The sequence below is a fragment of the Corvus kubaryi genome, unplaced genomic scaffold (assembly GCF_017639235.1).
Source record: "Corvus kubaryi isolate FWS band 111438036 unplaced genomic scaffold, C.kubaryi_AGA036_p1.0 split1-37355, whole genome shotgun sequence".
Taxonomy (NCBI): domain Eukaryota; kingdom Metazoa; phylum Chordata; class Aves; order Passeriformes; family Corvidae; genus Corvus; species Corvus kubaryi.
Genome location: NW_024582078.1, coordinates 4,071,421 through 4,084,754, shown reverse-complemented (window position 1 = coordinate 4,084,754; position 13,334 = coordinate 4,071,421). Strand labels below are relative to the sequence as shown.

The 13,334-nt window shown below is 47.7% G+C and overlaps 2 protein-coding genes across 7 annotated transcripts in view; one reads left to right on the top strand and one right to left on the bottom strand.

Annotated features, from left to right (window-relative positions):
• The window catches only part of KCND3 (potassium voltage-gated channel subfamily D member 3), a 113,176-nt gene extending 106,263 nt beyond the window's left edge, over positions 1-6,913 (top strand). For all 6 annotated transcript variants that reach the window (XM_042013297.1, XM_042013292.1, XM_042013295.1 and 3 more), the window contains one exon: positions 946-6,913. In XM_042013297.1, coding sequence (XP_041869231.1) covers positions 946-1,150 — 205 coding nt within the window. In that variant the 3' untranslated portion in view covers positions 1,151-6,913. The remainder of the gene's footprint in view (positions 1-945) is intronic.
• A 1,137-nt stretch (positions 6,914-8,050) lies between these two features.
• On the bottom strand, positions 8,051-13,099 carry DDX20 (DEAD-box helicase 20). Its single transcript, XM_042013291.1, has 11 exons — positions 12,890-13,099; positions 12,721-12,815; positions 12,385-12,553; positions 12,066-12,180; positions 11,841-11,983; positions 11,276-11,414; positions 10,935-10,993; positions 10,511-10,593; positions 9,887-9,992; positions 9,705-9,806; positions 8,051-9,349 (listed from the first exon to the last, which is right to left on the bottom strand). Exons 1-11 carry the CDS (start codon positions 13,071-13,073, stop codon positions 8,250-8,252), a joined length of 2,295 nt encoding a protein of 764 aa, XP_041869225.1. The 5' UTR covers positions 13,074-13,099; the 3' UTR covers positions 8,051-8,249.
• Positions 13,100-13,334: the final 235 nt, after the last annotated feature.

Sequence of the window (13,334 nt, the reverse complement as noted above, 5' to 3'; positions counted from 1 at the left end):
ACCTGAAGCAGTAATTCACAGGAGTGTCAACTGTTCTGGGTGCTAAATCAGATGCCAGTGATATTTTAAAAGTCAACACTTATTTCACTTGCTTACCAAACTGTGCAAGGATGGAGAGAGAAAAAAAAGCTTTTCAGCTGTTTTTCATGTGGAATGCAACCAAGTGGGTGTACTGGTTGCCACTGGCAGAAGCACCCAGTGCCTGAGGCTGCCCCACTCTCAGGTTGTGCCCGAGGCATCCAGGGAGTGGAGTGGGTTCTATTCCTGGCGTTTGAGAGATCAAAAACCATCCTCTGGTGAGTCACTCCGAGGTAACAACAGCAGCCACTTCCCAACTGGGAGCTTTACATTCTGAAAGGACAGGCCTTGTGTTGAAAATGAACATGTTGGGCTGGTAATAGCAGACTCCTGTAGCTGTGCAGATGCACAGAAATCAACCTATCATTTTCCCTCTGTAATTAATTATAGGATGCAATTGATGCAGATCTAATAAGAATGCTCCCAGCTGTCAGATCCTTGAAACTACTGCAGAGAGAAATAAAATAGAAAAGATCAAGGGACAGTGAATATGAAAGAGGTATTTGAAATGCAAGGAAGACAACATCTTTCTCAGAAAGAACTACCTGTGCTCTGAAAAGATGCAGTACACAGGACGGTGTATTTAGATGTCCTTTTAAATAAACTAGAATTATGCAAGAAGGAAATGGAAACAGAACAATTTGCCCTGTGAAAAGCTGTATCCTAACCAGGGGGAACATTACCAAAGCTTGGTGTAATCTGTGTAGACATAAATGGTGCCTTGCAGGAACGGGGGAGGGGGGGACGTTTAAGTGGAGTCTTTGAATATTTCAGCTGAATAAGATCCTGATTAAGAACCACAACCATTCCCATCCTTTCTACTACCTCATTTTGAAAAACAAGCCAAGCACTAAATTTGTTTTCTAGTCGTTCCAGCCTCAACATGAAATCAGACGATGGGCTGAGACCGAACTGCAAAGCTGCCCAGATCACCACAGCCATCATCAGCATCCCCACGCCGCCGGCGCTGACGCCCGAGGGCGAGAGCAGACCCGGCCCGGGCAGCCCCGGCCACGCCACGAACATTCCCAGCTCGGCCACCACCAACATCGTCAAGGTCTCCGCCCTGTAAGGCGCGTCCTGCGCGGAAGGGCCGGGGGAGCCCGGAGCCCCTCTCCCTGCTCACCTCCGCGCCCCCTCCTTGCTGCCGGCACGGACCGAGCCGGCGTTTGTCACCGAGGGGCCCGAGCGGGGCAGCTTCTCCAGACACGGACTGAGGCACGAGGGGGAGAGGGAGGAAGGGGCTGGATGGAGGGAAAGCCTGCGTGGAGAGCGACTTGTGCCGTGGCACGGGGCAAAAAGCAGCTGCAGAGGCTGGAGGAAGGAATCATCATGGCAACCAGAGAGTCACTGAAGCAAATGGAAATATAACACTGTGTATCGCAGCACCTTTTTAAAGGTTTTTAATGGATAATATTTATTCATGAGGAAATGACTGAAAAGGTGAAAAACAATGGATTTTGTGATTTTTTTTTTTTTTTTCTTCATGGAGCAGAACCTTTAAACCAACCAAAATTTCACTTTTTTTTTTTCTTTTATAGGAAAAATTTAGACAAAAGAAGCCACCTGTCACAGCAGTCCCCCCATCGCTGTGTGTGTGTGTGTGTGAGTGTGCAGAGCCACCGAACTCGAGGGCAGGGCCTTGCCAGGGTGGGTGCCCAGCAGGACCCCAGGTGTGCCAGCACCCCTGTGCACACCCACACGCACACACACACCTCCCACCCTGGATTTAGACTATTTTGTATCCACCTTTTAAGTCAATACAGTGCAATTGCAAACAGTGTGTTTGTCTGCTAATTATTGTCTGTGGAAACATATTTGTGGAGAAAAGCAAAAACAACAACAAAAAAAAGAGACAGGCTTTAGTAGAGTTTTAGTCCCACCTGGGTATCTGCTTTCTATTTTTGTTATCACTTACTTGTAAGAGTGTGACTAGACTACAGTTCTGTATTTTTAAAAAGGAAAAAAAAAGGTAGGATTCTTTTTTAATACTGTGCACACAAATGGCAAAGAATGAAAGCACTGAACTCGACTGCATCAAGCGTTCCTGAGTCTAACAGAGGTTCCTTGTAATGTATGCCCATGATTTTTAAGTTTTGGTTTCTATATAGAAATTTCTTTGCTAGCACTGGACGTATAACCCATTGTAAATAGTAGCCAAATAATGTCTGGATTTATACTTGATAATAATTAACCCCGGAGCCAAATATCTTGCATGGACAGAGAGGTATTTGGCTTTTTCACAGTCTTAGGGCTCCAGTTGTCCCATCCATGGCTTCTGGGCTGCATTGATTTTGGGGATAGACCAGGTCAGCAATTTCAGTTCTCCAGTCCCAGCACAGGATCTGCTTGAGAAGGGGGAGCAGTACTGGAGTTTGGGAAACGTTTGATAACGCTTGGTACAGACAGCGTTTCCTTTTCACAGTTCTACACTTAGCTTGGGCAAAGTCTAATCATGAACTAACAGATAACCAAAAACTGAAGAACACTGTGTGGTACTGCCAGGTACCTCATCCTGTGACTGGCACCTCGTCCTGAGACCTTCCTAGGAATGATTCACCGTGAGGAAATTCATGGGCCTGACATAACTGATTCCCCCCTGCCAAGAGGAACCTTTTCCTGCCGTTCTGCCTTCCTGGAGCCCCCTTTTACAGGGGGATCCCTGAAGGGCAGAGTGAGGAACATCCCCCGCGTTCCCTCCCACCTGTCCCACCCTGTCTGGCTGATCCCTGTGGTCATGGCACAAACCTCTCCAAGGCCAATGCACTGCCCCCACCAGCCTGGAGGGAACAGGGAAAGACATCCCATGTCCTGTTCGGAGCAGTGATTTTACCAACGTCAGAGTTAGAAGAAGGGCTCAAAGCGTGTTTGAGGCTGATTCAGCAAAGGGATGATTTTTTTTTAACATCTGCCATAACCTCTCCTGATGTAATATTTATATGCACATATACATACACATGTAACTAATTACAGACTCATACATGTATAGGTAATTAACGCTGACTTACACATACGAGCTGGCACCCTGCTTTGGTAGCGCTCCTGCTGCGAGTGAGTGATGGCTGATGCATTAACTCAATACCCTCCTTAGAATCCTACAACATCCTAGGAACAGTAGGGCTATGGCTGAGCCTCCAGTAGCTGCACCAGCTTCTAGTCATTTATTCCAGTGCTGTAATATGTTACCCAAAACTATGTTTAGTCCTGTTTTAAAAGATTAAAATGCTCTGCCTTTTGCTGCTTCCTGTAGGAGGTTATACTGCAGTTAATCTGACCATTATTGAGTTTTTTTCTTGATGTTTTAATTTAATCTTTGCTTTAATTTCATCAACTGTCATCATCTGAGCACCCCTGCCATTCTAGATCAGAGGCCTTGCTCTCCACCACTTGCCACCTTTGCAACCTCATCTCCACTGGCACAGAGTGAGGGTGAAATGCCCCCGTGCTGACAGGGGACAGGAATAAAAATTACAAAGAGTCAGGGATTCCACCTGGATTCTTGGTGCTGCCTTTCTTATTCCTGATTTAGTGTGGAGTGGTGAACAAAGCACTTCACATCTCTGTATCTGTAAATAGCCATCGTGGCAGCCCTTGTCCAAAGCACTACTGGGGCTTCTAATTGCTGGCAAACAAACTTTTTGGAAAAGAAAATATAACATTCAATTTTAAGAGTTTAAAAAAAGGAGGAATGCCAATTCCAGGAGTTTCTGGCTGGCTGCTTGGGCTCTGATTGCCAAAGCGGCCACAGCCTCTGTTCCCTTCCCTAAACCAGGAATTGTTATCCTTGCTGGGGAACCACGGCTTGTGCCTCTGCCATGAACTGGGCAGGTGCTGCCCCACGCTGTCAGTTCCTCAGCACAGGCTCTCAGAGGATAAAAACACACAAAATTAAGGAAGTCTAAGCCTAGAGGAACAGGGCTAAAAGTATTTTTAATGGAGGCATTAGTTCCCTTTATCCTCTGCAGCAGCCCAAGGAAAGCTTCCGAAAGCACCTGGGACTGCGCTGTGGAAAGCCTGGGAGCCCCCCCGGGAGGGCACTGAGCACCCACGGGAGCTGCAGGGACAGAGATCCATCCCTGCAGGGGCTGCCAGGCAGCAACAGAGCATCCCCGGGCTGCACAGGGGGAGAAGGACCAGCGTCCGCACAGCAGAGCAGGGAGCTGCACTCCGGCCCCTCGGCCCTGACCAAAGGGAGGCACAACAGCTTCCCCAAACTTCAGAATCCTTAAACGGCACCGAGAGCAGGCCAAGCCACTCCTGAGAATTCCTAAGGCAGAACTTCACCTGAAGGACGTGGATCATTCCCTCCAGTGCTCCCAGTGCTGCCCTGCCTTACCAGCACCCCAACCCTTCCCCGGGCTCACACACGTCCCTGGACCCCGACACTAAACCAGCACCCGGCCCTGCCCTCCCGGCCGTCCCCGGGCACCGGGCAGGGGCTGCTCCAGCTGGGGTCCCCCTGCCAGGAACAGCACCAGGATCAGGGGCAGGCTCTGGAGAACAGCCCCATGAGCCTGGCAGAACCTCAGTGCTGTGCTGGCACTTCAGTTCAAAGCCTTCCCCCTCCTCTCATTCCTTACGACTTTTTAGAGTTTTAGAAAAGTTCCTTTAAAAAAGAGATAAAAATGGATTCTTTGTACACAAAGCAAGTGGAAGGGCATTATTTTTTCAGACTTTCCTAAAGCAATATTAAAAATATCAAAGGAGCAACTCCTTTTTCTGAGCATTTTATTTCCTTTCCAAAGCTTTTTTTGAAGGAAAAATATTTTCACCGATTTTCAGCCTCTTCTATCATTAGATTTCCTCTCTTCTCACCTGGCATTGAGCTGCTAACAGGATTCACACCCAGCTGGCAGCAAATGATGAAGAATACCTTTCACACATAGGCTTTGACATCCATCTACTCTTTCCAAAATCCACCCTTTGCTTTCATTTTCCTTAAAAATCTTAAGGACACCCCTAAAGAAGAGGCCACAGATAATACATCTTGGCACACAAAAACAGTTGAATCCATCCTCCACTAGCACAAGATCCTTCACTGTGATATGGCATTGCTTTTTCTAGATTAGACTTCAAATTCTCCCAGGACTCCCACTGCCTCCCTGGAGAGCTCATTCCAGAGTGACAGACTTCAATGTCAAGGATTTTTCCCCAGCTGTTCAGCCATAATTCTTTCCTTGTATTTCCTTGTATTTCCCTTGCTGCCATTTATAGTCCCTTGCACCATTTCCCCTCCTTTCCACATGAGAAATATAAAACTTTCTGCACCAAATTCTTATCGCAGAGACTGCTTTTATCTATTAAATAATTACCTTTGTTAAAAGTGAACAGGGGAAAAGACAACCCAAGTAACACACATGGCTTTAGTGTGGAATAAAGTTCGTGGATAATTCAATGTATATCTTTAATTGGCCAGAAAGACTAAATTTAGTCAATGCCACTTGTTTAACCTAAGCCTGTTGCTAATACACCTGTACTGCAACCCAGCACTTGTCATTCTCATCTAGACAGCTTCAGGCATGTGCATGAAAATCAGATTAATACCAGCTAAAGAAAGCAAATTTCCTTCAAGATTTTGCTTTTCTAAGTAAAGAGGTTGCAAACATGCTGCATCTTGCATGTATTGTAAATTCAGGAAATGAAAAATCACATCTAATTTATGTGTTGCAACATCCCTGGGACTTCGTAGTGTTTTATCTGTTGGACTAAGGCAGAGTTACAAAGTCAGCACTCGTGGAGGGCTGGTGAATATCAATAGCTTTGAACTGCAAACTTAATTCTGTTTTTAAAGTTAGGTGAATAAAACACCTTTTCCACGATTCACCCATCCAGTCTATCTCAATTAATTTTTTATTTTAAAACATACATTTTTCTCCAACACTTGGAGCCAACTGCAGTAGATCCATGGGTTTAAAGCCCAAGTTTTTTAGGCTTTGTGTTTGCCAAAAACTCTGCCCATGGTGATTTTCTCTTTCTAAAACTGTAAGAGCAAAGGGGAGGCAGTGAACATCAGGAGCTGAGCATCAGCAGCCTGGGTTCTGCTCCTGATTTCCTGAGCAACCACTAAGTGACCTCAAAGAAGTCATTTCACCTCTCTGCCAATTATACAGCCTGTAGAGCAATGAGCACCTCCTCTTGCACTGAGTGGAGCTCAATTCATGCCACCCCAAAATCCCACAGGGAATTCTGGATACAGAGCGCCAGAACTGCTCCTTCTGTTCAGGGAGCAAAACCTGTGCCAGAAATGCTTTAGGTGGAACAAAAGACCAGGTGACAAAGAGCTTGTGAAAATCCCTCCTCCTGTTCTCAGTCAGGTCTGTTCCTCTGTGTGTATCCGTGTGTCCCTTCCCACTTTGGGTTAAACCAGTGCTATTCCAGAGCCTCAGCTGGGAGAAGGTCCCAACCACACCAATGCTCTTCCCCACTGTTCAACCATGACTGGGAGCTCCCGGGGGCTCCTCGGGCCAACCAAGTCTCTAAAAATGGTGTGATGGTCTATTTTTGATAAACCAGTATGGCATTCCAATGCAATGGTGTTTTCTTTAGGAGTTCTATGTTATAAGAAGCTCTCAACTTTATTATTTTCTATTTTCGTACTTTAAATGGGCTTTGCTTTACAAACATCAGAGGACAGATACGAAATGTACTGGACACAACTGCAGGTAGCTTCATTTGAGAACAACTTTCTAGAAGAACCAAGTTTCCTGTTGTCTTCTTTTGGAATTGTAGTGCATATGTTGAAACTTGTATATCATTTACAGTATTGAGTCTTGTGCCACTGCTGTACCTGATGTATCCAATCCAGATTAAACAGAGTATGTGCCACAAATACCAACAGGATGCTGTAATTTCTTCGAAAAAACTTCTGGGAGGTTCTTTTGGAGAATTTTGGGTGTTGACCAAGGCCACTGAGTTGCATTTAAATACCAATTAACTCTTCCCCAAGCGATCATTAATGAAATCAGTGGGATGTCACAGGACAGCAATAATGCAGATACTGAAGTGCATCCCTCACCGTGTCCTCTTTGGGAATGTTAAGAGTTGCAAAAAAATCATCTTGGAAACAGAATCAAGCTGTCTTGGCCTTTTCCAACTACGAAGACAAAAGGAAACCCCTCCCTGGAGTAATTTGTGACACAAAGGGAATAAGGCAGGAACAAAGTACAAAAAGAAAACCTTTCAAAATTAGTGCAGAGGCAACCCGGGGTCAGCACCCTGAGCCAGCCAGCACTCCCATCTTTTCCTGCCCCAGGACAGCTCTGTACAAGCCAAACAGGAAATATCAATTAGTTTTAGCACTAATAGGTAATTCCATTTCTAATTAAAGCTTTCCTGTAAGTGTGGGAAGTCTGATATTGTTGCACCCAGAGGGACAGACCAATTATGATTGCTGCACATTTTCTACATAATTAAATCCTCTACCACACAGCTTGCTGCACACCTTGCTATAGAAATGTTATTTATTCAGTGTTAATTAACTGGATTTAAATTAGCAATACAGGCATTGAGATGCTCATTTCACTGTGCCACTTCACAGGGATATAGTCAGTGCCTGGTGTTTACCAAGAGAATTAGGGAAAATGGGATGATCACCAACTTTGAACAGACCCTGGAGTCACACAGGGAATTCATCTTCACCCAACAGTCACAGGGAAGGCAAGGCAAGAGGGAGGTGAGGCCCTGGCACAGGGTGCCCAGAGCAGCTGGGGCTGCCCCTGGATCCCTGGCAATGCCCCAGGCCAGGCTGGACATTGGGGCTGGCAGCACCCTGGGACAGTGGGAGGTGTCCCTGCCATGGCAGGGGTGGAGCAAGATGAGCTTTAAGGCCCCTTCCCACACAAACCAGTCTGGGATTCCATGAAATACAACTGGGATTGCTTTGTATTTTCTCCTTTCTGACATTTCTTACGTGGAAGTGGCTGCCTTTTATCATCCTTTGTTTACTTCGGATTGAAAAGATTCCACCTGAGCATCCTTTCTTTTCCTTTTATTAACAAATTGTAACATGGTCACTGGACCTCTGTAAAACATTTACCAGACACAGCTGCTTATAAAAAGACCCCATTTTTCTTCAATCTCAAACAATGTCTGTCCCTTATCAGTGTCCTTTAGGGCAGCACTGTTGTCACAGACCCTGTCCATTCCTGGTCCCAACCAGGAGCATCAGGACATCAATCCCCACCTTTCAGCAGCTCCCGGAGATAGACTGAGTTGACGTGGTAGGCACTCATCCAGCTGAACTGCCAGTAACTCCTGCTGTAGTGGGACACTGCTGCGTAGTAGCTCTGCCAGGCATCGTAGTAACATTGCCAGTAGTCCTCGTAACTCCAGCCCTCATGCAGAGCATCATCCCAGGAGCTGCAGGTCTGCTCCTCTTCAGTCCTCCTCGTGGAAGGACTGGAGAATTGATGGTTGTGGCTTTTCTTGTGTTTAGCACTTGGTTTCAGAACTTTCTTTTTCACTTCATTTGGCCTTGGGATGTGGGATCGCTCCCAAGGCTTCTCTGGTGCAGGACAGAAAGCTGCCGGGCCCTGCCGTGCTGCGGGCACAGCATTTCGGTCCTGTGTGTCTGAAAGTGCCCCAAAGCACGAGTTATCGGCCCCACTACTAAGGGAATCCCTGGAGCTGTCTGAGCCATCAGAGTCAGCAGACACATCCCCGTTTGCTGCCATCTCTGTGTGATGTTCCATCTCTTCCCACTCCACATCCCCACTTCTGGGCAGCTCACGTTGCTCTCCTGGGCCTGAATAACTTCTTAAAATCTCCACCTCTCTCTCTGACCCTTCTTTAATGAAATGCTCATAGTCTTCAACGAAATCTGAGAAGCTCCAGGGATTGGTGAGTTGGTTTTTGAAAGAAGACAAGCATGGAATTTTGGGAAGATTTTTTTTTAAGGCCTCCTCATCTGGAGCCTGAGTGCTGTGCTGTGCATCCATCCTGGAGATGGGTTTGACTTGATTCCTCCGTTCTGTGCAACAGTTGGAAGTTTGGGGGGTTCTACTATTTTCCTCTACATTTGCAGGATTTGTGCACTTTTTTATCTTTTTTTGCTTCAGAGTCTTTTTTGGCCTTTCTACAGAAGAATTATCCCTTGGAAGATTAGAGAGAGGCTGAGGTGTGTCTGAAAAGCCATTCTGGACAGGCTGCACCACTGGTTCCTCTGGTTTAGGACACACAGTGTCACAATTCCCCAGAGGAGCTGTAGGTATTGCAGGTTTAACTTCTACCTCCCCATCTTCAAACTGCTCCATCATTCCAGGAGGGATGGGCTCTGCACAGCAGAAAAACAAGCAGCCACTCAATCAAGTGCATCCCTCCCTCTGAACTCACACAAGTACCCAAGTGAAGCTTCTCAAAATCACATGTTAAGACATCAAGTGAGGACCACAAACCAACCCCTTCAATTCTTCAAGAGTTTAAAGAGCCAGAACATTTCCTTCATAGAAGGCATCAAAGACAGCTCAAGACAAACACTACATCACTTGTCAGGAGCAGAGTGTGAAGAACCTGGACTAAAAGCAAAGCAGCCCCAGCAGAAGAGCCCCTCATCAGCCCCCTGGACTTGTCTGAAGCTCTGACTAGCAGAAAACCCCCAAGCCCAGCGGCATCCCCAGCACAGAGCCTACCCGGCAGAGGAAGAAGCTGCAGGTTGCACTTCTGAGCAATTTTCATCATCGTGTTCTCCTCCTCCCCACGGCAGCAGTAGGTCACAGATAAACCCAAGGTGCCTGTGAGATGGAACAGAGTTAATTCCCAAGGAGGGCCAGCAGAGCCCAGCAGAGCTGCAGGGTGCCAGGGCTGTCCCTACCGAAGCGCCCGGCTCGGCCAATGCGGTGCATGTAGGTCTCCCAGTCCAGGGGCATGTCCAGGTTGATGACCAGGTTCACCCTCTCAGCATCAATTCCACGAGATGTCTGCAGAAAGTGAGGAGGAAAAAAGGGCAGTGAGAGCTGAATAATTCAACAGAGCTTTAAATAAATACAGACCCACAGAGAGGCTGGACGGGACCACAGTGGGGTCATCTGGTCCAACCTCCCCAGGGTCATCTCTGCCATGTTTGGCACTCACAACACACTGCCCACAGAGTAAAACTTCCAGCTGCAAAGCAACAGATAAATTGAAAACTACTTTTGAGCCAGATCACAGAATGGGTTGGGTTGGATGAGCCCTAAAAGTATCATCTCATTCCAACCCCCTGCCATGGGCAGGCAGATGAGGCACTGGGGGTGATTTCTGAGCCTCACAGTGAAAAGAAGTCAGAAACCCCACGGTGCTTATCAGCACATTCATGTTCTCTCCACTTCCAAGCCAAATCTAATCCTCTGAAGTAACTTTATGCGCAATACTCCTGCATGCTGTAAAATTTGCAGAGCAGTTAATAAGTTTGAAATAAAATCTGTAAAAAGCTTGTTTGAAAGCAGTAAAAGCTCACCAAGTCTGTGGAAATCAGAACTCTGCAGTGGAATTGCTTTAATTTAGCCATGGCATCAAGTCGCTGATTCTGATTCATGTTGCCTAGGAAGATAAAAATCAAAAGCAGGTTACATTCTTCATCTTTATGCCCCTCACATTTTAGAAAATGTTGCTTTGTATTGTCACAAGTAAGACAGAAACTTCCTCAAACACCACTTCCAAATGAGTAAAGAAGGAACAAACAAAACTTGAAAACTCAGGTCACTCATTACAGAAATAATTCTTTTGCTTGTTGAGTCTTGAAAAGACCTACGAAGGTTCAAATGTTCTTCTCAGCCATTTAACCAGAGGCCGTGCAAGGCAAGATTCAAGATTAATTTTCCTATTTTAGGTCACGTTTATGCACAATTTCAGTAGAATCAGAAAGTTGTAAATGGATTTACCTGAAATGCACTCGGCAGGGAAGCCTCTGGATGTCAGTATTTCAGCCAGATGTTGAGCCCTGAGGGAACACACACAATGAAAATTGGAAATAAAACCCCAGGCCTAACAACCCCGGGGCATTTCTTAGGTTACTCTCTACAGCCAAGGACTGCATTTCTGTATTTTCAGTATTTCCCGCTGCATTCCTCAGGGTGTATTTCACACCTGAAGTTTGCAGACTGCTCTGAGACCTCACAGGTCTCATAAATTTATCCATATGCACAGAAATTTATCCATGGCTGGACATTACAACCGCTGCTTTCAAACAAGCTTTGTCCAGATGTTATTTCAAATGCATTACCTGCTGTGCAGATTTGAGAAGACTAAGGCTTGGTTGAATGGGATCTTACTGAACAACTCCTGCAGGTGCCGGGTTTTTTCCTCAAAGGTTTTATGTGGAAGGGGATGGGAATTCACAATTTTGTAGTACTGCTTCAGCCCTGAGCAAGAAACCAAAACAACAGATTAGGGGTTGCCATAAAAACCTGTAGTCCTGTAATCATGTGATACTGCAGCTGAAGGAAAACTTCAAACAAAGACAAGCATAAGAACCTCCAGGAAAAGTTTTTCTTAAAAGGCTGAAATATTTTTTGAATGATAGAAACAGCAAAGTTCCATTTGTCACTTGTATTTTAAATATACAGAATCACAGACTGGTTTGGGATGGAAAGGCCTTCAAAGACCATCTCATTCCACTTCAAGATTCACAACATCAACACTGGGAATCAATATTCGTAAACTGAACAACTCAGATACAGGTGAAATTATGGAAAATCATGCATTTTAAAGGCGTGTGTTTTGGTTTTAGTCTCGTCCTCTGAATTTGTTGCTAACAGTGTCGCTCTACCTGCTGTTCATGCGCTTACCAAGGAGGCCTGGATCCGTGGGGTTCAGCCTCACAAACGTGGGCTCCCTCATGTACCTGGTGAGAGCAGCAGCCAAGGACTCAGGGTAAGTGGCTGAAACTGCCAACATCTGCTTATTGGTTGGGAGTGAGGAGTAGATCCAACTGCGGGACAAAGCCATGGGAATTATTTACCAAAACACACCTGATGTAATGATACAGGCATGAGGGAAGGGTGTTTCCTTACTTGATCTGTTCCTGGAAGCTGCCCTCCTCCAGCAGCTTGTCTGCCTCGTCCAGGACGAAGAGCCGGACGCTGGCTGTGCTCAGGTAGTCCAGCTCGATGAGCTGCTTGATCCGACCTGCAGGGGAGGGAAAAGTAAAAACAGTTTCAAGAACACGAACTGAAACATTCTAATGATGAACTTTTAAAGTATTTTAAAATTACCTTTGAGGCTGTGCCCTGTTAATGACAACAAACAAACCCAAGCCAGCCTTCCGAAGCCCCAGTTATTGTACCGTGGAGGATCACACAGGACACAAATCTCAGCAAAGCTCCTCCCTACCTGGGGAGCCCACAGCTATGTGGCACTTCTTCAGCCTGCTTTTGTCCTGGCTCAGAGGAGTCCCTCCAATGAAGACATGGCATTCCAAGCCTTCCATTTTTATGGCAATCGCTGTGATCACGGCGTGGATCTGCACGGCAATCTCCCTCGTGGGAGCCAGGATCAGGATCTGCGCGGGGCAAGGATTAAACGGGAGGATTAAAGCCGCAGGACGGCGCTGAGAGCTCGCTCCCAGCGCGGTGGTGCTTTCCAGCGCTGTGTCTCACGGCCTTCAACGCCGTATTTCCCCCCAAAAGAGCGATTTCCCCTCCTAAAGCACCCCCGGCCCGGGCCCACCTGCGTGGCGGGGCTCTCCAGCAGCACCGCGTCCAGGGCGATGGTGGCGAACACGCAGGTCTTGCCGGTGCCAGACTTGGCCTGCACGATGAGATCTGCAAAGAGCGGCCACGGGGGTCAGGGCAGCCCCCGGGGAGCCCCCGGCCCCGCGCCCGGCCCGCCCGCTCACCCAGCCCGCAGCGCCCCAGAGGGATGGCCTTCAGCTGCACCGGCGACGGCCGATGGAACCCGGCAGCCTCCAGCCCCGCTACCACCGGCGGCGACAACAGGAGGGAGCCGAAGTCGGAGGGGCCGCCGGGCACCAGCACGTCCCGGGTGCGGAACCGGCCCTGCGCCTCCGCGGGCGCCGCCATCTTGGCGGGGCAGGTGGGCGAAGTCTCGCGAGATGTGCCGTAATCCCGCGCCGGGGCGAGCCGCCGGTGCCGCCGCCAGGGGGCGCCGGGGCAGAGGGAAGATGGCGGCGGCTCCGCCTCAGGGCGGGACAGGGCGGGACAGAGCGGGGACTGGGGGGACAAAGCGGGGATAGAGCGGGACAGAGCGGGGACAGGGCGGGGGGGACAGAGCGGGGACAGAGCGGGGACAAGGCGGGGACAAGGCGGGGACAGAGCGGGGAC